Source organism: Danio rerio, chromosome 10, assembly GCF_052040795.2.
Source record: "Danio rerio strain M-AB ecotype USA chromosome 10, GRCz13ab, whole genome shotgun sequence".
In the NCBI taxonomy this organism is placed as follows: Eukaryota; Metazoa; Chordata; class Actinopteri; order Cypriniformes; family Danionidae; genus Danio; species Danio rerio.
Window position 1 is genome coordinate 39,630,036 of NC_141030.1, and position 21,474 is coordinate 39,651,509.

The 21,474-nt window shown below is 36.3% G+C and overlaps 1 protein-coding gene and 1 long non-coding RNA gene across 2 annotated transcripts in view; one reads left to right on the top strand and one right to left on the bottom strand.

Annotated features, from left to right (window-relative positions):
• The window catches only part of rtn4rl1a (reticulon 4 receptor-like 1a), a 229,793-nt gene extending 216,957 nt beyond the window's left edge, over positions 1 to 12,836 (top strand). Inside the window, exons 2-3 of the mRNA XM_087271134.1 lie at positions 3,491 to 3,942; positions 8,980 to 12,836. Of these exons, the coding sequence (XP_087127260.1) occupies positions 3,491 to 3,942; positions 8,980 to 9,867 (1,340 nt within the window). The 3' untranslated portion in view covers positions 9,868 to 12,836. The remainder of the gene's footprint in view (positions 1 to 3,490; positions 3,943 to 8,979) is intronic.
• The window catches only part of LOC141376432 (uncharacterized), a 238,186-nt gene that overhangs the window by 140,101 nt on the left and 76,611 nt on the right, over positions 1 to 21,474 (bottom strand). The window lies entirely within an intron of this gene.

A 21,474-nucleotide genomic window follows, 5' to 3' on the forward strand; every position in this document is an offset into this window, starting at 1 on the left:
TCAATACATCCATCCATCAACCAATCGATCAGTCAATCAAATCCATCAATACATCCATCTAGCAACCAATCGATCAGTCAATCAAATCCATCAATACATCCATCTAGCAACCAATCGATCAGTCAATCAAATCAAATCTATCCATCCATCCATCTATCAGTCAATCAAATCCATCAATATATCCATCTAGCAACCAATCGATCAGTCAATCAAATCAAATCTATCCATTCATCCATCCATCCATCCATCCATCCATCAGTCAATCAAATCCATCAATACATCCATCCATCAACCAATCGATCAGTCAATCAAATCCATCAATACATCCATCCATCAACCAAACGATCAGTCAATCAAATCCATCAATACATCCATCCATCAACCAATCGATCAGTCAATCAAATCCATCAATACATCCATCCATCAACCAATCGATCAGTCAATCAAATCCATCAATACATCCATCCATCAACCAATCAATCAGTCAATCAAATCCATCAATACATCCATCCATCAACCAATCGATCAGTCAATCAAATCCATCAATACATCCATCCATCAACCAATCGATCAGTCAATCAAATCCATCAATACATCCATCTAGCAACCAATCGATCAGTCAATCAAATCCATCAATACATCCATCTAGCAACCAATCGATCAGTCAATCAAATCAAATCTATCCATCCATCCATCTATCAGTCAATCAAATCCATCAATACATCCATCTAGCAACCAAACGATCAGTCAATCAAATCAAATCTATCCATTCATCCATCCATCCATCCATCAGTCAATCAAATCCATCAATACATCCATCCATCAACCAATCGATCAGTCAATCAAATCAAACCCATCCATTCATCAACCAATCGATCAGTCAATCAAATCAAATCCATCCATCCATTCATCCATCCATCTATCTATCCATCCATCAATCCATCCATCTATCAGTCAATCAAATCCATCAATACATCCATCCATCAACCAATCGATCAGTCAATCAAATCCATCAATCCATCTATCCATCAACCAATCAATCAAATCCATTCATCAATCCAAACAAAAGATGATGTCAGTCTTATTACGAGTCCAAATGTTGTTATTTTTTAAGGCTCATTTTAACAGAAAAATCCAATAAGTTATTTCTATGTTTGGCTTGCGAATAATTACAATGCAAAAAAATAATAATAATAAAATAAATAAAATAAATCTCAACCAATTTTATGTTGATTTTATGCCACGTTTCAAAGCCTAAAAGCATCATTATTCCTTCATTTTATGTTCAGTATTCAACTCCTTTCTTGTTCCAAAAAAAAAGGTAAGTCACAGATTTGGAACAACATGGGGATGAGTAAACGATGAGAGGATTTCCATTTTTGGGTGAACCATCCCTTTTAACACTAAGCAAGAGTCTCCTGTCACGCTTTCTTGCATCTGAGAATGCTAATGTTTCATATCAGTGTCAGAGCAGCCTGTATTACAGCACATCACTCAGCTCTGCGTCGAACTTTACTGTCTCTGTCAATATCAATCTCTGTCCGTCTCTCTCCGCAAGCTCATCCTTTTAGTTCTTGTGCATCTGAAATGACTCACACGTTGCATCTCTTCCTCGAAAAACTCTTCCCGCTGCGGTGCACCTCCAAAACCTCTCGCTCTCATTCCCATTTCAATTCCACATCAAAGAGGCGAATCAATGCCGAGCCACTAACGTTCACTTATACAACAGCGCCCTTCATCGCAACCTCATCCTCATCGCTTTTTTTTCTCTCAATAGCTTTTTCTTTCTCAGACATGGATGTTTTTCATGCACACATACGCTCACAGAAATGCTTGTGCACATGAGTTTATTTTTGTTCTGTAACCTTTAACATTGATTTTCTGCTTTTAATGTATAGGCTCATGGGTCGATGTGTTCAGAGATGGCTTTAGATGCACACATGAATTGTATTAATACAAATATCACAGTTTTTATTTATTTATTTTTTTTTTTTGCATTTGTACTGCTCTGCATCATACAGTGTGTAGTAATACATGTGGATTGCCGTTTACAATGCTCAACATAAATGAGTACACCCCTTACAAATCTCTCATTTAGATTCATATTTGCTATACTGTAGGAAGCTTTTCAATATTACATTCGTGCATATATAGAGTAGGCCATTTATATGGAAACACCTTAATAAAATGGGAATTGTTGGTGATATTAACGTCCTGTTTGTGGCACATTAGTATATGTGAGGGGGCAAACTTTTCAAGGTGGGTGGTGACCATTTTGAAGTCGGCCATCTTGGATGCAACTTTTGGTTTTTGCAATAGGAAGAGGGTCATTTGACACATCAAACTTATTGGGAATTTTACAAGAAAAACAACGGTGTGCTTAGTTTTAACGTAACTTTTTTCTTTCATGAGTTATTTGCACATTTCTGACCACTTATAAAATGTGTTCAATGTGCTGCCCGTTGTGTTGGATTGTCAATGCAACCCTCTTCTCCCACTCTTCACACACAGATAGCAACACCGCAGGAGAAATGTCAGCACAGGCTTCCAGTATCCGTTGTTTTAGGTGCTTCACATCTTGTATTCAACACAATCCAAGACAATGGGCAGCACATTGAACACAAGTGGTCAGAAACTTGTAAATAACTTATGGAAATTTTTAAAGTATGTCTGATAATATTTTTTCTTCTGGAGAAAGTCTTATTTGTTTTATTTCGGCTAGCATAAAAGCAGTTTTAATTTTATGATGATGTTTTAATTTTATGAACCATTTTAAGGTCAAAATGATTAGCCCCTTTAAGCTAATTTTTTTCCAGATAGTCTACAGAACAAACCATTATTATACAATAACTTGCCTAATTACCCTAAACTGCCTAGTTAACCTAATTAACCTAGTTAGGCCTTTGAATGTCACTTTAAGCTGTATAGAAGTGTCTTGGAAAATTTAAAAATGTGTTAAGAAAACCTTCTCTTCGTTAAACATAAATTGGGGGGAAAAATAAACAGGGGGCTAACATACAAACTTGCCATACATACATACATACATACATACATACATAAAAAAATTCTCTTGTGTGGCATCATGGGACAGTGAAGTGTACATTGGATGCACATTCAGAATTTATCCCGCCTTTACTGTTTTAATTGGATGGTATGATTTCAGACTTGCTACTCTGAAATCACATACTTCCCTACTACATAGTGTGTGAAAAGTATGTATCAGAGTCAACAGAATGTCAAATACGACTATAATACAGTGTATTTAATACAGTGGATAACATAACTAAAACTATATATTTTTAACATTTTAAGATGATGGACTCTATCAAGCTTCTGTAATTTGATTAGGCTTGACATATTACATTTTCTTTTTAAATGATTGAATATAGTCTAATTTTGACTTGCAAGGTCAGCCTTTTGGAAAAGTTTGGACATGACTAACCAGCCAGACTGATCTCCTTTACTCATGAAGTTGTGTTTTTTTCTGCAGGCTGTGGTCTGGAGTTTCTCCTGGTGTTGTGTGGTTTAGAGTTGACCCAGGCTTGTCCGCGTCACTGCATCTGCTACGACTCTCCCAGCACCGTCAGCTGCCAGGCTCACAACTTTCAGGTGGTTCCTGAGGGAATTCCGGCCCAGAGCGAGCGCGTCTTTCTGCAGAACAACAAGATCCAGCGGCTGCTGCAGGGCCACTTCAGCCCGACCACAGTCATGCTCTGGCTCTACTCCAACAACATCTCTTACATCCAGCCCTCCACCTTCATGGGCTTCACCCGCCTGGAGGAGCTGGATCTGGGGGACAACAAACACCTGCGCTCTCTGGCTTCAGACACTTTCCAGGGCCTGACGAGACTGCATGCTCTGCACCTCTACCACTGTGGCCTGATCACTCTACCCGCTGGCTTGTTTGAGGGCTTGCACAACCTGCAGTACCTTTACTTACAGGTAGGAGTCATATTCAGTCACATTTACATTCTTAAAAAAAACGAATACAGCAGTCAACAGTAGAAGTGGATCAAAAAAAAATAAATAATTGTCCCATGACATGAATAGGTGCTGTTCAATAGTTTTAGGACAACTTTGATTAAAGGTTTTGATTTAAAATCGAATGTTGACTACTGGATTTTGCAAATAGGTGTTAAGCAACAAAAATGTCATGTACATGTGATATCACTTATCAATCATAATTGATAAAAGTACATATGTAAATTATATAATATTTTTAGATGTTCAAAACTAGGACTGCAGGAAAAATCTAAATTAAATTGTGACTGCTAATATGCTGTAGAGTGGCGTAGCGCACAGGCCCGCAGAGCACGCACCGCAGGGGGGCCCCGCGTGATTCTCTTATTTGTTTTATGTTCAGTCCACTTAAATTTATACTTAACTTAAGAGTTTTGTGTTGGGACAACATGAAGGAATTGTGTTGGTCCAACTACCTAGTAAGGTATGGCGGCAATTCCATGCCAAAAATAATCAAACGCACCGGTGATGTTTGCGCGCGAGGAGAAGTGAACCGCGAGATTACCGTGAGGAAACAGGCACTTGTGAGCTCGTTGTAAACCCTTGTGCCTGCACATCGTCATCTGTGCACACAGTGTACTCTCTCGCAGACGAGCTTATGCCTCACAGCATGCATGCGATCAGTTTTCTCGCCCGCTCGTGAGAATGCCCTATTGGTTACTCTAGCCCTATAGGTTACTCTTGCTTTGCGGAAGTTAGCCTGAATTAAACACAGGTTAAAATATTACACCATCAAAAAAAAAAAAAAAAATATATATATATATATATATATATATATATATATATATAATATATATATTTTATAAGTCATAATCATAAACTTTAAGATGCTTTCTAATGACTTAATTTCAAGAAACTGTCAAATAATAATGATTAATCTTCTAAAATAAAGACTAACATTCTTGTAAAAATGACATCCACTGTGTGTGCACAACCACTAGTTTCCTCCCATGTAGGTCTTTATTCCTCTTGGTTTCCACTTCTCACATGTAAACATCACAGTTTTGCTCGATCATTTTTGTCATAGAATTGATGTCATTGTTAGGCGAAATTTATTAGATTGAAATCCTGATCTTAATTAAACTGAGTCCATCCAATGAGTTATTATTTGACTGTATATTTATAGTTTCCAATATACATTGTATATAGAGTTAAAGTCAAAATTATGAGCCGTCCTGTAAATTTTCTTTTTTCTTTTAAACAATTCCCAAATGATGTTTAACAGAGCAAGGAAATTTTCACAGTATTTCCCTTTTTTGAGGAGGAAGTCTTATTTCTTAAGTCTTTATTTCAGCTAAAATAAAAGTAGTTTAGATTTTTTAAATCATTTAAAGATCAATATTATAAGCATTTTTTTATTTGTCTACAGAACAAATCATCATTACACAACAACTTGTCTAATTACCCTAACTTGCCTAATTAACCAATTTAATCATTTAAAATGTCGTTTTAAGCTGAACACTAGCATGCATCTGAGAAAATAACTAGTCAAATATTATGTTCTGTCATCATGGCAAAGATAAAAGTAATCAGTTATAAGAAATGAGTAATTAAAACTACTATGTATAGAAATGTGTGTAAAAATCTTCTTTCTGTTCAACAGAAATCGGAATAAAATGTATAGGAGGGGCTAATAATTTATGAGGGTAACAATTCTGATTCAACATTAGTTTTCAATGGTTTTAATGTGTCTGTTCTGCTAGGTTTGACACTCTAATGTAAATATATCATATCTATCCACTTCCTTTATAAGACGCTTGATTTGACAAAGTTCTGCTAACACTTCAGGAAATCTGACCAGATACGATACAGTTTTTATGAAAGCAGAACTGCCATCTTAAGTGGATATACTATTTTTTTTTAAAATGGCACCATTCCCAGTTCAAACTGTTGCTTGCAAATCATCAGACATGCCAAATAAATCTAGATAAGATCAGCTTAAAATGTTCAATATCAGCCTTGGCAGCAAAAAGTGCTGCACTAAAACGATGACCGGAGACAATATTTCGCTCTAATGAAAATGTCAAAAAAATAACAGACTCTTCAGGTGCAAAGAGCATTACAGAAGATTACAGAATCTGATTTATTTTAAGGATAAAAGTTTCTAGCCTTTGAGGAGGTTTGGCATTTATATATGAACGGCTATTCTAATGAAGACGTTACTAAAAAGCATACATAATATTATTAAGTCACACCTTCTATACACTTGCCATTATTATTATTCACACATACATCATAAATAGTGTACAGTGTACTGAAGATACATCTGAGAACGCAATGCTTTGAAGGCACAAAGAACAGAAATAGAAATGGAAAGGGAAAAATCTAATATATCTAACATGGTCTGCCAATTTCGTGAGTCATCTTTGAACTGCTTTTTGAAAAAACTGCATGATTTGATTTGATGCTTTCCTCAAGATGTTTTTCAGTTTTAATCTCTTCAGCAAAATCTAATCTCATCTTAGTTTGCACAGTCCAAAAAACAACAATATAAATAGGGAAATATTTCAATAATGCATATGAAAATATGAGACCAAATTAATAATACTGTTAATTATAGCATTTAAGGTTATCAAAGTTTTGCTTGTTTGTTTTGCATTTTATCATCATTTTAGTAAAATGAGCACATAATAATAATAATAATATAATAAAAATAATAATAATATTATTATTATTATTATTATTATTATTATTATTATTATTATTATTATTATTATTATTATTATTATTATTATTATTATCATGAACAACAACAATAATAATAATAATAATAATAATAATAATATTAATAATAGTATTAACAACAATGATGATAATAATAATAATAATAATAATAATAATAATATTAACAACAATAATGATAATAATAATATTAACAACAATAATGATAATAATAATAATAATAAACATTATTATTATTATTATTATTATTATTACTATTATTATTTACATTTATGTAGCACTTTTCTGAACACTTAAAGCGCTTTACATAATTTTTGGCAAATTATGATATGGGGATGCCATGATGGACAAAGGCAAGAGGGCAAATTTGGCCAAGATGCCGGGGTCAAACATTTTTTTCCTGGGATTTTTAACGACCACAGACAGTCAGGACCTCGGTTTAACGCCTCATCTGAAAGACGGTGCTCACTGAGCAGTATAGAGTCCCTATCAATATACTGGGGTGTTAGGACTAACACAGGCCGCAGGTTGAGCGCCCTTGCTGGTCTTACTAACACCACTTCCGGCAGCAAACTAGTTTTCCTATGTGGTCTCCCATCCAGGTACCAACCAGGCGCAGCTCTGCTTAGTTTCAGTGGGCCACCATGTCGCAAAAGCAATGTTTCACCACAATACAATCTGATATTGATTCTGAAGGTGATAACTGCAGATGCCTTACACCACAATCTGATTATAGTTTGATTCAGTTGTGGTGTATACTGATGAATATATTGTTATTACTACATTTTGTACCATATAGACAATGAGTTACATTTGTAAAAACACAAATGACAAAATATATAATTTGTAGATTTAAATTAATTCTGACAATTGCACATACTGTGTCCCAACAGAAACAAACACAAAAACAAGCTTAAAAGTAAGCTTAAGTTATTTTTAAATAGTTAAAAAAATATAAAAGACAGGAAAAAAAAAAGAAATGAAAAACGATTGGCATGATTAAGAAACCTATTAAATTACATGAAAAATAGTCTAAATGCCAAAATTATTATTATAATAATTTATTATTATTATTATTTATTAGAATTATGTTTATTTATATGATAACAATGTAACAACACCTTTAATAAGAACAGGTCAAATTAGTACAGCATGTCATTTGATTTTTTTACAATATTTCTGTTGCACTGAACAACCATGTAAATTTGACTCATATTTGTGACATTTTATTTATTTCAGATTTAACATTATTTGGAAAAAGTATTTTTCATGCCTAATGTCAATTTGATGTCAAAACTTTAATATCCCATTGACATCCAGACGTTGATGCACTTGTGAACACCAAAATAATGACACAAAAAGTATTATAGCTTAAGAAATCTGAAAGCTTCAATTACTATATGATACATTTAAACTGGATTTTGTATTCCTACAATGGATGCAGACTACCTTGATGACAAAATTGACATCAAATTGTCAAAAAAGGAAAGTCCCTATAATCGAATTTTGGCCTGTTTCCTATGTCATGTTGGTGGTCAAAAGGCCATCAGTGTGTGGATGTCAACTGGACATTTAGGTTTTACACTGGATTTTGTATCCTCACGACGCATGTAAACTATCTTGATGTCAAAATGACATCGAATTGACATCTAACACTGGCGCCACAAAAAACACACCACAATTCCTTTACAGCCCTGCTGAAAACTCCAGCTTAAACAAGCCTAGGATGGTTGGCTGGTTTTAGCTGGACGACCAGTCTAGTTTTAGAGGGGTTTTGGCCACTTCCAGGCTTGTTTCCAGCTATTTCCAGCCTGGTCTTAGCTGGTCAGGCTGGAAAGTGATCAGCTAAAACCATCTACAACCAGCTTAACCATCAGACATAGCTGGTTTTGGCTGGGCTCCCAGCCTGGCTAGGCTGGGCAAGCTGGTTTTAGCTGGTCATATCCCAACCCGTGCAGCTAAAACCAGGCTGGAAATGGCTGCAAACCAGGCTGGAAATGGCTCAAACCCCTCTAAAACCAGGCTGGTCAACCAGCTAAAACCAGTCAACTATCCTAGGCTGGTTTTAAGCTGGATTTTTCAGCAGGGAGGACTACCCTTTTTTTTGTCATATTTACATAAGGAAGCCCACTCGGATGCATACTATGAGTTTAGAATAAATGTTGAAAATATCAAAGCACTGTTATACCCCTTAAAAAATGATATTTCAGCAAAAGACTAAGGAAAACTTGCTTTTTCCACACCTGCTAACTAACAGTGTTTATCTTACACTTTCAGAGCAACCAGCTGGAGTTTCTCGAGGATGACATGTTCATTGATCTACTGAATCTGAGCCATCTATTTCTTCATGGAAATCGGCTGTGGAGCCTCCACCAGAACACTTTCCGTGGCCTGGGAGCACTGGATCGCTTGCTTCTCCATCAAAACCGGCTCCAGTGGGTCCATAAGCAGGCTTTCCATGACCTGCGGCGCCTGACCACCCTCTACCTGTTCAACAACTCACTGCCGGAGCTGCCGGCGGAGAGTCTATCGCAACTGCCTGCGCTCGAGTACCTGCGCCTCAACGACAACCCATGGGAGTGCGACTGCAAGGCTGTGCCGCTCTGGGATTGGCTGCGGCGCTTCCGTGGCTCCACCTCCGCATTAATATGCACAGCTCCACCTGAGCTGGTGGGGAAGGATCTGAAACAGCTGACAAAAGAACAGCTGCCATCCTGTACGGGATCCGAGTCGCTCCACCAGAGCAAATCCAGCAATCAGGGGGATGTGGGGGTTTCGCTGAAGAAAGATCATCACCATCGATCGCACAACCGCCACCATCATCATCCTCATCTGCCACATCAGGATCAATACTACCCAACATCCCCATCACCGATCCCTCGCCCGCCCAAGTCGGGACGCAACAGAAACTGCACGAGGCATCGTGGTCGCAAGGGTAACGGTCAAAACGAGGTGTATAACCTAAAGGACTTGGGCAACAAGGAATCAGATGACAAATACGACCCCACAAAACCAAGACGAAAGAACAAGTGCATCCCACGGACTTCAGTAGGGCCCCCTAGTGGCGTGCAGAGGGCGAACAGCAGGGCCACTTCCCTCTTGGCTCCTGGTTTCATCATCCCTCTTTGCTTATTGGTGTGTCTCACTGCCCTGATTTTCCGCTGATCCTGTGGAAGAGCCTCTACAAATGGTTTTTATGGAAGAAAAAATAAAACTAAACTCAGCCCTCTGTCTACTCTGGCTCCTACACTTCAGTGTGTGAATGTGTGTGTGCGTGTGTGTGTGTGTATTTCGACGAGCCCCTTTTGAGGGACAGAGGACTTGCAGGTCTGGAGACACGAAGAAATCTCGGGTTTTGTGAGCGAGAGATCCTTGATTAGCACTGTTTTCTGTTGCTCCAGGGCACGTTGAATAACAAAAATAACCCATTAGCATTTGCTATATGTAACAAAATAATTAGCAACCCATCGTGGTCAAGCTTGCCACCATGAAAAGACCTCTGTTCTGATCTTCAACCTGAACACTGGCTGCTTTCTGGCGGGAGGGGGGGGGAAGATTGTGAGGAAAATACATAAACTAAGCATTTACTGTACACAGGTCTGCTACGCTAACATTTTAGCATCTCAGCAGTTTCTGTGAGTTGTTGTTGTTAACACATTTAGCACCTGACAATGTGAAAGCAAAAGCACACAAGAGAAAGATTGTGTTGTTTTTTTTTTTTTAAATATAAGAATTATTTGCAATATTCGCACATTAAAGCTAGTTCACACAGCCCCTACAAAGCTAACAAGGTTAGCATGCTACTCCTACAAAACCAAAACATGCTGTGAATTAGCACTCTGTTCTGAAGCTGCTATTTCAACTTTAAGGTCAGTGAGAGAAAAAGTGTGCGAGTTTGTGAAGGAATTTAGGATGGCTCTGGGTTTATGTGTTGCTGTTATTCGTTGATTGTGCCCTTAAGAAAGTATTTTGCATAAAAACCGGAAGGCAGCCGTTATTATACGCGAAAAGGTCAAGTGGAGCTTGTGCTTTATCTGTTATTCAGCTGCAATAATGTGCTAACATTGAAGGGGAAAAAACAACAGCATATTTATATATCAGCACATGGCACAGTTTGGGGAAATGAAACGTCTCACAAAGCTGTCACCATCCCTCAAGGCTGGTTCCCTGAGGAAGTTCCTATGGGTTTTTAGAATAGCATTTTTTTATGTAAAGTGCTGCTCTGGAGGAGGACAAACATCTCAAAAGCTTAGGCTTTCTTGACATTATAAATAGCACAAATCAGGAAAAGAGCAGATGCTGTGCTAGAACCTACATAAATTACAAGCTTTCAAACTACACATCATCCATCATCAGCTGCAAAATCTTTTTTTTTTCAGTTCAGCAGTGGACTATACTAGGAAATCCTCAGAAAATATGTGGTAAAATATAAACAAAAAATGTTTAAAGAATATAAACAAACCAATATATAATGTATATTAACAAATAAAGGACAAAATACTGGTTTGGTACAACTTAAAGCTAATGACACAAAAGTCAGTTTAAGCAGTGATACTTTGTTCTCCTTTCTCTTCTACACTCTCAGAAATAAAGGTACAGGAGCTGTCACTGGGGCAGTACCTTTTCAAAAGGTACAAATTTGTACCTGACAGGTTCATAATGGTACCTAAAAGTACTTTTTAGGTACATTTGGGTACTAATATGCCCTTTTGAGGTACCAATGTGGATTCTTTGCATACAAATATGTATTTTTTGAAAAGATAATGCCCCAGTTACAGCTCGTGTACCTTTATTTCTGAGAGTGTAAGAAGTAAAAAAGAAAGGAATGGGCTACATAATGTGGCTCTGAAGTGTAAAAAAAAAAAAAAAAAAAAAAAAAAAACGGGAAAAAAACATACCAAGTCCATTTTTTTTACGACAGATGAAATTTTTGGAGGCAGTGTCAGTGTCAGTGCAATTCAAACAATGTTAGGTCGAATAAATTTTTTTACATGTGAAAATCACGGACAAAAACTTTGGATTTTTTCAATTTTGAAAAAGACCATAATGTCAATTTTAATAGTGTTTCAAAGATCAGTCTTATTCTGGGCTTGGAATGAGGATGTATGAAGCCCCTTATGTTAGACTAAATTTTACCTTTGACGGTTTTTCAAATATACCTTTTTTCATATCAACTACTGCAATGAAAAAAAAAAAGTTGACAACTTAAAATTAAGGCTACAAGCTTCTGGTCATTTTTGAGTTTACTCAACTTAAATAGAGTCAGGTGAAGTAATAGGGTTAAAAGTTGAGCCAACTGAAGCCATTAAGGTTGTTGCCTTAAATTTTGAGTTGAGTCAATGTTATTGTTTTTTTTACAGTGTGTGGCTTTAAAATTGTCACATACAAGACAAGTGACTGTCTGTATCAAATTTTACATTTTTTTGTACATAGATTGCATATTAAAATGCAATTAAAGTGGCTAATTCTTTATTAATATTTGTAAATAAAAGTAATTAGAATAGCAGATTTGCTCAAAAAAACAATTACAACGGGTCAAATGTAGTGGTTTGAAGAATAGTGAAATTGCATTATTTTTAGGACTGGACTGTGATCCTAAATTTGAGCCTTTTAACATCTTCAAATGATGTCTTGTTCGTAATATGACAAGATTTATTTAGTATATAGTATAAATTACTGCTATGACAGTTTAGTGAGTGTTTTCTTTAAAACATGGTAAAACGAAATGTATGACAGTCATTATTTTTGCCAAGAAAATAACATATAAATGGCACAAATTGTAATGTATGGGAAAAAAACTACAAAATTTAAGCTGTTTTACACTTTATGATTAAAAACCGCTTTTCATCTTTGACCCATATACATAAGCCATCAAGTGCAGCTTTACTTGGCTGTGATGTAAATTAAATCTTATCAGACATTAAAATACAAGCTTTTGATTGGTCCCCATCCAAAATCCTTAGATTTCTACATCACTGTAAAATGCCTCAAGACATGGACTGACATCTGCAGAGTTTGCATGTTAAACAGGTTAAATAGTTTCATATATAGGTCATAAATAGGTTTTCATGTAGCCACAGCAACTTTAAATGCAAAAAATATTGTCAACCAAAGGCATTATTTTACTGCCAAGTAAAAAAAAAAAAAAAAAAAAACTTTCTGAAAACCCATTACACTGTAAAAATAAATAATAATACATGGCTGCCTTACTTTTGAACTAAATTAACGGAGTCATTTTAACAAAGTACATTAAATTGAATTTAATACAGTACTCTCCATCATGTGGATTTAATCCTGGTTTCTTTCACTTGTCAGACATAAAAGAAGATATTTTGTAGAATGCTGGCACACATTGACTTCCATTGAGGTAAAGTTGGTTTTATATTCACACATGTGCACGGTCTCCTTAATAATATAATTTCACAAAAATATTCTTTGCAAATTCCAGACCTATTTTTAAGTCATACTTACATGCAGTGCTTTATTTGTAAGTTGCGAAGTCCCGGAACAGACCGGGGTAACAGATCCGACATGTTACCAGGGAGAAGTGTCGCGGACGAAAAAGAAGAGTGGGAGAATGGGCAGGATGGAGGTGTCTTGGACGAAAGCGAAGTGCATGGGGGGCAGTAGTGAAGAGGTGAAGAGTGAAGAGGGTTGAGGGTTCACGGAAGAAAGTGAAGAGTGGGAATAGGAAATGTCCATGTGAGGAGGGGGATCGGTAAAATAAGATCAGATTTGTGCCGATCAGAGATCAGATCAGAGGTGCCGGTGCCTTGTTCCGGCACAAATTAAGCCCTGCTTACAGGCCCGGATTGGCTAATTGGGAGGACCGGGAGAATTCTCGGTGGACCGGTCTGTTTTTTGGCCGCGAGGGCCGGTGTCCCTAGCTCCAGAATCTGTTGCTCTCAGCAGTCACACTTTTTAAATTAATTTATTTATTTACTTGACCACAGTCTTCTTATTCATTATTTTATCGCAGCTCTGCTCTTTATATATATATATATATATAACAAGCCTGCAGGTTAATGATGATATAACTCAGATAAATGACTATACAACTATTTTGGTCTAGTGGTTAGCACGTTAAATTACGACGCCGCCGTCCTGGGTTTGATCCTCGTCTGAGTATGTTTTTATTTTCATTTTTATTGTTAAGACATATAATACTGTTAAGGTTGTTGAACATTTGAAGTTCTAAAGCAGCTGTTTTCTCAAAAAAAAAAAAAAAAAAAAAAGACGTGATAGTTTCATTAGAAACTGAATTGGAAATGACCTTATTTTAATATAGTCAGTCGTGTACTGACTGGGCCGGTCTGAGGCTTGAAACTCCAGGGCTGAAAAGGAGTCCCACTCCGGCCCTGCCTGCTTACGTGTGATTTCAGACCGGATATTTAAAAGTACCATGGTAAACAATATAGAGAACATATCACAAGCTGTCACTGAAAGAATGTGTGAACATAAAACCGACTCTACCTCAATTTGACTTCAGTAGTAAGAGAAAAAATATATGATGGACGTCAATGCATGTTGGCAATCAGCATTCTTCAGAATATCTTCTTTTATTATTCAACACAAGAAAGACACTTAAACTTCATACTAGAGAAGGGAGAAAAAATGTTGACTGTTTTCATTTTTGAGTGAACAATCCCTTTAAAATGATTATACATTTAAAAAGTATTAAGTTAGAAATGTGATTAACTTAGTATAATAAGTTACGAAAAACATGATGCAATGACTATATCATTTTTACAGTGTAAAAACTCCAAAGGGAACGAGTCAATATTCACACAACACCAAAATATTCCTTCAGGTTTTAGAAGCACAAACTGAACAGCTCCACCCAGAAAGCCAACACAAGTTCTGAGGTAATAATCCTTGCAATCCTGATTAATCTTTTCAAGCCATAGAAAAACATGTCCGTCACTCACCGTCTCTAACCCTGTTGAGCCATCAAACACACACACACATACACACAAGTCTTTGGGATGCTAAAGCTAAGAGGTAACAATAAAGAGGAAAAAAAAAGTTACAGAGCCCTCTTCTGGACAGGTGGAGTTATTCCCCCTGAGAAACTCTTGAACTGAGAATATTCTAACACATGCATCGTGAACATTTCTTTGTTTGAGACTTATTCGTAACAAAAGACTGTACATGTTGGGCATTGTCAAGGAGTTCTTTTGTATTAATGTACTTTTTCTTTGTACGTTTGTCGTCAAAACTGCAATTTTGAACATACAAGTGCACCGTTGCTGACCACCTTTCTCGTCTCCCTCGGTCTGTCGTTCATCTTTCTTCCTTTTTCATGACTTTCTGTCTGTTATGAACACCACCAGACTCTGTTTCTAAAGAACATTAAAGAGAAATGTTGTCTCACCACTTACGGTTTTTTGGCTTGTGCTTTGAAAGTGCCTGATTAAAGTAGAAATGGGATGATGTTTAACCAGGGGAATGATCAGACTAGACAGAGCTTTTGATTTTCTGGACTGAATTAAGTCACTGCAGAAACACTTCATAATAATTCACATGCTCGATTTAAATTCTGGAGACAAGATACAGCGCTTTCTGAATTGCATGTATTTTACATTTTCTCTCTCTCTTTCCCACACACACACACACACACACACACACACACGCACACACGCACACACGCACACACGCACACACACGCACACACGCGCGCACACGCGCACACGCGCACACACACACACACACACACACACACACACACACACACACACACACACACACACTGAAGATAATTGAACGACTATATATTTCAAGCATAATTTCTTCAGGGATTTGCAGGACATCTTTCGGTTGACAGACATATTTTATTGAACCCTGGGGGGGATTCTGTAACAGACAGACTGTAAAGCCAGTTCAAACTGTGGCTGTGCTAAGACAGTTGTTGATGTGAAACAAAAAAGTGACCGGGGAACATTATAGTTTAATGCTAATTAGGGCTTCACACTATATCGTGTCAGCATCGATATTCAGTGTTGCTAATTGGGCGGTTTCCCACCCAGTTGGGCAGTTTTTGGATTTGATTGTGCAGGTAAAAAAATGGCATAGGCGGGCTGACAAAACTTGGACAGCTTTAAAACGTAAATTTTTTATATGCATCTCATTTACCAAAACATAACTGTGTGCTCCTATTCAATACAGTTAGTAGTGACCAGTGCATAGCGTAAACAGCGTGGGCCCACTCACAAGAGGAGGTGAAGGAAAGTTGTATTAAAAATCTGACTCCCTGAAAAAAATACAAGCAGGTATCGATGCAGCCCGGATCTCTCAAAGGCTCCAATAAAACACAATATGTTACTGTGAGGTTGGGTTTAGGGTGTAGACATTCATAAAGCACAATATTGGATGTTATGTACAAGACATTAAATAAATAAAAACTCCAGGGGCCTCGTGTATGAAGACTTCGTCTGAATTCATACTAAAACATTGCAGAAAAAAATTCAGATGAAACACTGCATCGGCGGAACCCCACGCATATTCTCGTTGTACATTTGACTTGACGTGAATCGTGCTCGTGCATGAGCGCAAAACCCCTCCCTGCCTCCTCCCCCAATAAATATGCTAATGACTCCACTTTGGCAAAACCAAATGAAAAAGTAAAGGGAAAAGCAAGCAAAAAGAGAAACGAAATGTGAATTGGAGGTGCATTTTTTGGAGTTAGACCAGAGAAAACCTGTGTTATTTGCAAGTTTGTCCTCCGGAATTAATAACAAAAGAAAAAAAAACAGAGTGGCCGTTTAACGCAGTTGGGTCTGAACATCGCACTGTGAGTGAATTAAAAAAGAAATAGTCCAATGTAACGGTGTAAAATTTTGTAGTATCTATTTAGGCTAAGTGCAAATAAAAAAAAAAAGTGCACTCCTCGTTGGAATGAGCTAGCTAAGCGATTCCCGCCCGTCACCGTTTAATTGACAGAGATAAGATAACTAAAGAGAGCGGCAAACAGTAGCGTGAGTGGCGTAGCTCGTAAATCGCATGGCAACATGTTTTGACATGTTCGATCATAAACCCGGTTCAAATCCAGCGTCTAATGAACTCCTTCTTTCCCCCACAACAAATCAGATTTTGCCTACTCTTCATCACGGGGAAGACAAGTAGGAATCATTAAAAGTGTGTGTATTATGTTAAGCGCATTTGAGCATCACATGTTGTTTGCACATTTATTGAATGGAAATGTTTCCGATTCACGTATGCAAATTCGTCTTCATATGGCATCTTTATAGCAATGTGTGTGCAGTCGATCACTCTGATTAGATTGGAAAAACCGACGATCACTGCAAATTGAGCTTTAATGTTTGGCTGGTCATCTGCATGGTATGGAAACCTTATATACCTGCTAGACATGTGGATGATCCCGTCGCATACAGCTACCATTGTACAGTTCAAAGATACTTTGTAGTGTGCAATTTAACATAATTGCCTGTAGGAGTCGCCTATGGAAAAAAAACAAACACACACAAGAAATGCACATACGCCAGGCATGAAGTTGACCAACGCACACTCACGTTCATTTAATCGTTAGTAAATGCAAACGTGAGCGTGAAATCTGGCGTACGAAAAGATTTTGTGCGTTCTCAGTGTTGATACATGAGGCCCCAGATGTGTAGTTTACTTGGCGCTCGAAGGCCTACCGCAGATGCGTTGTGTGATTGACAAGCAACCTAATTATGTTCAAAAGAAAGTAAAACGTCAAATGGGACAAATTTATACCCCATTACGAAAGTAAAGGTAGTTTAGTGCAGTGTGTGGGTAAGAGGGGGCAGTGTTTTGATGTGATCCAGTTATGTTGTGGTTCTGTGACTGCTAGTGTTGGTGGCTGTATGGTTAAAAATATTACAATTAAAGTAAAAAGGTTCATTTAGATTTAAATCGATTATAATTAATTAAAATATTAGTCTAATATTGGTCTGTTCAGGTGGGTTTTGAGCTGGAAAAAGTCAGCTAAATCTGGTAACACTGTTGATATAGTCGCATTGCAGGATCTGCAATATTGAGTAAAATTAGGCCGACACGGAATCTGCGTTCACACAATTCCGCAGATTTTTAGCCCATTATTGATTCTGTTTGTTTACTTGTGTGAATGTGTGTAAATTTAGATTTATTCAGTTTTTTATTAATCTTAGTATTATTATTGACTAATGTGAAAATGTTCATTGGATTTATGTACAATACAGTTTGTAAAGTCTTATTTTCAGTCTTTTAGAAGATATTATATGAGAGACTTGCTTTTTTTACCAAATAAAGTGGATCTAGATGGATTTGCATTGTAAACATTAAATACAAGTTATATACAAGCATACATTAAGCATAATACACGCATACATTAAGGTTTTAGCTATGATATTCCCAAAATCATTCCGCATAAATCCACAGATTTTTCACAAAAGTCTGTGCAGAAATATTAGACTCCGTCTGGCCCTAATTATAATTGATCATAACATGTTTTTTTGAGGACTTTCAGGCATAAGAATTTTTTGCAGTTTTAAAATGTAATCATTTATTTTATTGGCTTGTTTTATACAATAATGACTATGAGGTAGTGTTTTACATTTGATTTTCAATTACTGTACAGCTGAATAGTTCGACTCCTTGGAAAACAATCGATTATTCAATTTATATTTTTCTTTACTGAATTTTTCTACGCTTGTAAACTGTTTCTTATATTTAATGCAGATGCACCGCCCTACATAATCATCCCAATTATTGCTGCACAATATTGGCTAAATCTGACAATGCGAGATTTTTAGTTTTTTTTCTGTGATAAATATTGCAATATGAATACAGTTTCACATGATAGCTGACAAGCTCCTTAACATTTTTCATGTGCTTCTAACAGTTTTCAGGTACAGATATTGATTGAATAATCGCAAAGCAAAAAATGCTTTTCTTACATTGCCTTATGTCTATAGTTCAAATATCTAAACAATTCAAAGATCAAGTAAAAATATTGTTTTGTTTAACTAAACCAAAGACTCTAGAACACACAAGACATGTCACCCATATAGTTTTAAATGGGTAAAAGTGTTACAGTCAATATGGTGTTTAAAGCCCCGACTTCTAGTACAGGAGCCATTCGTGCATCATTATAGGCGGACGATTCTCCAGGGGGGGAGGGGCTAGAAACAGACACGAGTTTCTTGAGATTTTGTGTGATTTGAATGTTTAGAAATCAAACTAAAGAGACAGCTGTTGTTTAATTATATTGGTGATTCCTAGTATAAAATAGCTTGGCAAGCAATTTTAGAGAATTTGATGTTCCCTATTCAAACAGAATGCCCAAGTATACTGCGTAAGAGGCCTTTCAAAGATGGCTGGTAAGTGAAATTACTTGCCTTAAAGGGGGTTGACTAAACCAACCCATCACAGCAACAACAACAAAAGAAAATGAAAATTGTGCACAAAAAAAAAAAAAAGTTACAAGTGAAAATGGAACAGAGGTGGGTAGTAATGAATTTACTTTGCTACATTAACTTGTTGCTAAACCTGTATATTTTGAGTACAATTAAAAATATGTTTTTCACTTGTATTCAAGAAATTTACAGAGAAAAAAACAAAAACTTTACTCTTACTTTGCTACATTTGAAAGCCTTTCTCTCTTACTGTCAAATGGTGTGTACTGAACGGCTTTAATCAAGGAAAGAACTACAATCCCATGAAGCATTGCGAATGACAAATCGGAACTTTAACAGAGAAATATAAAACTGTTTATTGTAAGTTATTTGGTTGTATCTACAGAACAATATAATTGACGTTTATTGCAGAATATGCATGCACATAAATGTAGGTATTTTGAGAGGTCAATTAAAGAGTTTGAGAGGTCTGTTTTTACAAATTCACACTATTTCAACATGATTGTTTTTTTTAAATATATTATGAGTTTATACAATCAATTAATAAGCTCAAAACTCACAAAAGCCATTTATTTCAACTTTTATCAGGTATTGTTAAACTCTTTCACTCTGGAAACAAAAATGAAAGAAGTTTTTACTACAAAAATTCTCAATGCCAAAGCTTAAATGCTTTCATTCCATTAAGCTTCTTTTCCAGGTAAAGAAAGACAGGTATTGTGATGTACTACAACAAAAGAAAGACATATATACACACAGGACAAAAATAGCTGACATTAGAAGGTCAGGATGATTGTTAATGGATCTTGCGAGGAAAAATGTATCTTCTTTTTCCTCTTGGCCACTGATCTGAGAGCTGGGATAAAATTGAGTTCTGTTTTGTCATTTACAAAAGGACTTATGTAAGATTACAGTACACGCATACCTTGAACTATATGAAATATCAGCCTGTAATGGAGTCGCAAACTCTTTTTCAAAGCATACTGACCTTCGACGTTGGGTTTATTCTCATGCTAAATATTGATGAAACTTAAGATATTTTAATAAGAAAAACTGAGATGCAATTGGAAGTCAGCAAACTTTCTGTATTGACTGGAAAGGTAGTTCAAGCGTGTAACATTTCTGCAGTTCATACACTGTGCACACTTTGCAAATTTTCTACATGCTTGGAATATCTTGATGACCTTCAACGTTCGTTTTCTAGATGTGCAAGAATGCACTGGGGAAACAGCTTGGCGTTCCATCTCCAGAGCAGTACATAATGCGGAAGCAATGGAATTCCTTTCTCTGCTTATAATTATTAATGTAATATTATTGCACGAACATTAAATAAACAGGCAGTTTTTGTTTCTCTAATGTCACTTACGGAAATAATTGATCAAAAGTTATCTTTCCAGTTTAGCATACTATTTCATACAATATTCAAAATAATATTTAAATATGAAATGCAAAATAAATGGAAATAAAAAAAATGTAATAAACGTTTTGTAACATTATAAAATGACTTTTAATCAATTTAATGCAGCCTTGCTAAATAGAAGGATTCATTTTAGTGTAAATACTTCAAAAATAGTGAAACAAAATGCTATTATTAGCCAGCATCTACACCAGTGATCTCTCGTGGGCCAACTTACTTTTTTTTTTATTATTATTATTTAATTAATATACAGAAACATTTAAAAGGATTGATTGCATTTACATCTCAAGTTGAACCACCCCAATATGCAGTGGCAACAACATCTGCTATCAAATCATTGCTCAGTTTGTTTGCATATCTCATGCAAATAGACAACAGCTAATGGACTTAACCAATAGTAATCTATTGGATTGGCTGACCAATCGAGTGCTTCAGTCGGGTTCTAGAAGCAAAAACTCAATTTGTATTCTCCATAGTGAAATAACTAATTAAAAGACAAACCTGTTTTGAGTTTCGAGGTTGTTTTTGGGTGTAAATTCTGGTAAAAACAAACAACAACAAAAATTTATTTTTAAAACAATCATGTTAAATAGCAGAATTTGAGCAGATAAACTACATTACCCTATAAGCTAAATTGTCCATAGTGCATGTGTGTATGTCCTGGTCCTCCAGGTTGGGGGTTGGACGTTGAACGACCCACCTCCATGCTGCAGCTAAATATCAGCTTAGATACAAATGGTCATAGGAGAAATTAAGAAAACTGCATTACCCATGATGCTGTACAGATTTACACCAATCAAAGAGTTAGGCTACATATCTTTCGCACCACCTACTCATTTGAAAAAACAAATGACTTAACTAGGTCTCCTTGTGTATATTTAAATACCATATTTTTACACAACTTTACCATATACAGTTATATAAACATGAAATAAACTCACTGGAGCCTTTATTAGGTACACCTTACAAGTACCTATTAAAGTA